The sequence below is a fragment of the Neopelma chrysocephalum genome, unplaced genomic scaffold (genome assembly GCF_003984885.1).
Source record: "Neopelma chrysocephalum unplaced genomic scaffold, ASM398488v2 Primary Assembly neopelma1_80537, whole genome shotgun sequence".
Taxonomy (NCBI): domain Eukaryota; kingdom Metazoa; phylum Chordata; class Aves; order Passeriformes; family Pipridae; genus Neopelma; species Neopelma chrysocephalum.
In genome coordinates, this window is record NW_020911967.1 from 1 (window position 1) to 2,597 (window position 2,597).

The 2,597-nt window shown below is 59.3% G+C and overlaps 1 protein-coding gene across 1 annotated transcript; it reads right to left on the bottom strand.

Moving 5' to 3' along the window:
- Positions 1-124: 124 nt before the first annotated feature.
- Positions 125-2,446, bottom strand: LOC113979445 (otoferlin-like; the record flags this gene model as incomplete). Its single annotated transcript, XM_027706834.1, has 2 exons — positions 125-311; positions 2,287-2,446. Coding segments are annotated over 2 exons (347 nt in total), but the record flags the coding sequence as incomplete, so codon positions are not given.
- Between the last annotated feature and the right edge of the window lie 151 nt (positions 2,447-2,597).

The window sequence follows — 2,597 nt, forward strand, 5'->3', positions numbered from 1 at the left end:
ATCCCAACATCTCCAGGACAACCAGGGCACACCACACACATCCCAACACCCCCAGGACAACCCAGACCCCCCGTCCACGGCCGGTCCCGCCCGTGTCCCCTCCCGGTGTCCCCCCCTCGCTCACCTTCTGCCCCGCAAACGCCACCTGCACGTAGGGATCCACCAGGTCCTTGTTCTCCCCGATCAGGGCCTTCTTGACGTTGGCCATGATGCTGGTGTTCATCCTGGGCAGCCCCTCAGCCCGGTACACCTTGACGTAGAAGCGAGCCCACTGCCGCTCCGGGGGCACCCCGTCGGGGAGCAGCAGGTTCCTGGCAATTCCAGAGGGGATTTTCCCTGGGATTTCCAGAGGAATTCCTGGAAAAACTGCCCGCTGTGGCCCCCCAACCCGCGGGTTTGTCGCAGGGAAGGAGTGATAAAAGTTGGATTGGGCGACCCTGGAGGGCTCCTCTGACCTTTTTGGGGTTCCATAAAAGACCCATCAGGGAGAGGCCACCCTGATTCCCACAGGAATGGGACGAGTGGGATGTTGGGAGAGTCTCCTTCTCTTTATGGGGGTGCAGGGGGATTGTTTTGGGGGAAGAAATAAACTCCACCGATTTGGTTTTTAAGGCACAGGTGGGTTTTCCTCCTCCGGGGGAAGAAGAGGGTCCAGGGGGAAGGTGGGAGCCAAAGTTTTTCCAGAGGAATTGCTGGAGCTGCCCGTGGTTGGTGGAAGGTGCCCTTTGGAGTCAGAAGAACTTAAAGATCCCTTCCCACCCAAACCGTTCTTTCATTCCATGAAAAAGCGGGATAACAACACCACCAGAGCACGGAATGATGGCCCCAAATAGTGCAGGAGGTGCCCAAAATAGTCCAAGGGGTGCCCCAAAATAGCCCAGGGGGTGCCCAAAATAGTCCAGGGGGTGCCCAAAATAGCCCAGGGGGTGCCCAAAATAGCCCAGGGGGTGCCCCACATAGTGCAGGGGGTGCCCAGAATAGTCCAGAGGGTGCCCCAAAGAGCCCCAAATAGTCCAGGGGGTGCCCCAAATAGCCCAGGGGGTGCCTCGATCCCCCTCAGGAATTCAGGAGAGCTGGGCTGGTATTTTTTGCTCCTGGTCTGGGTTTCTAATCATTAATGGTTGGACTGGACCTTAGAGGTCATTTCCAACCCGAGCAATCCCAGGATTCCACGTGGGGAGAGGCTGAGGGGCAGAGTGGAAATTTAATGGCCCTGGAGGGTTCTGGGGCTGGAATCGGCTCTGGGAATCTCCTGATTTTTGTTTCAAGACTTTGGTTTGTTTTTTTTTACCTGGGGTTTGGTTCCACCCTTTGGGGGAGCTCTGGGGAGTCAAAGGGCCTGAGGGAAAACCTCACCCAGACCTCCCTCTGCTTTCCCAGTGGGTGATGAGACCCCGTCCTGCCCCATCCCATCCCAAAACACCTTCCCACCCAAGGACCTGTGTCCTGCCCCGTTCTGACTGACAGGAGGGACAGTGTCACCAGGACCCACACCAGGACCTGTGTCCTGCCCAGTTCTGACTGACAGGAGGGTGTCACTGGTGCACCAGGACCCCATATCCCCCCCGTTCTGACTGTCAGGAGGGACAGGGTTGTGCCTGCTGTCACTGGGACTAACACCAGGATCTGTGTCCTGCCCAGTTCTGACTGACAGAAGGGACAGTGTCACCAGGACCCACACCAGGAGCTGTGTCCTGCCCCATTCTGACTGACAGGAGGGACAGTGTCACCAGGACCTGCACCAGGACCTGTGTCCCCCCAGTTCTGACTGACAAGAGGGACAGGGCTGTGCCTGTTGTCACCGTGTCCTGCCCCGTTCTGACTGACAGGAGGGACAGGGCTGTGCCTCCTGTCACTGTCCCCCCACCAGGACCTGTGTCCTGCCCAGTTCTGACTGTCAGGAGGGACAGTGTCACCAGGATCCACACCAGGACCTGTGTCCTGCCCCATTCTGACTGACAGGAGGGACAGGGCTGTGCCTGTTGTCACCGTGTCCTGCCCAGTTCTGACTGTCAGGAGGGACAGGGCTGTGCCTGCTGTCACCAGAACCTGTGTCCTACCCTGTTCTGACTGTCAGTAGGGACAGTGTCACCAGGATCCACACCAGGACCTGTGTCCTGCCCCGTTCTGACTGACAGGAGGGACAGGGCTGTGCCTGCTGTCACTGTCCCCACACCAGGACCTCTGTCCTGCCCCTGGAGACACCGGGATTGTCCCCTCTGAGCCCCGATCCCGGGGGGAAGGGTCAGGAAAATCCACCCCCAGCGGGTTCTGGAGCCTCCTCACCCCTCGATGTCGTCCTCGTCCGTCTCGTTGGCCTTGTGGGGGGTCTTGATGTTGTCCCCCTTGCCCACCACGGCGATGTCACACTTGAGGTAGCCCTTGAGCCCCGCCGTGAGGTCCTCGGGGTCCGACAGGATGGCCCACTTGTGGTAGAACTGGTGCTCTGCAACGGGGGGTGAGAGGGGACACGGGGGTGAGAGGGGACACTGGGGACAAAAGGGACACTGGAGAAGGGACACTGGGGATGAAAAGGGGACACTGGGGACAAAAAGGGGACACTGGGGATGAAAAGGGGACACTGGGGACAAGAGGGG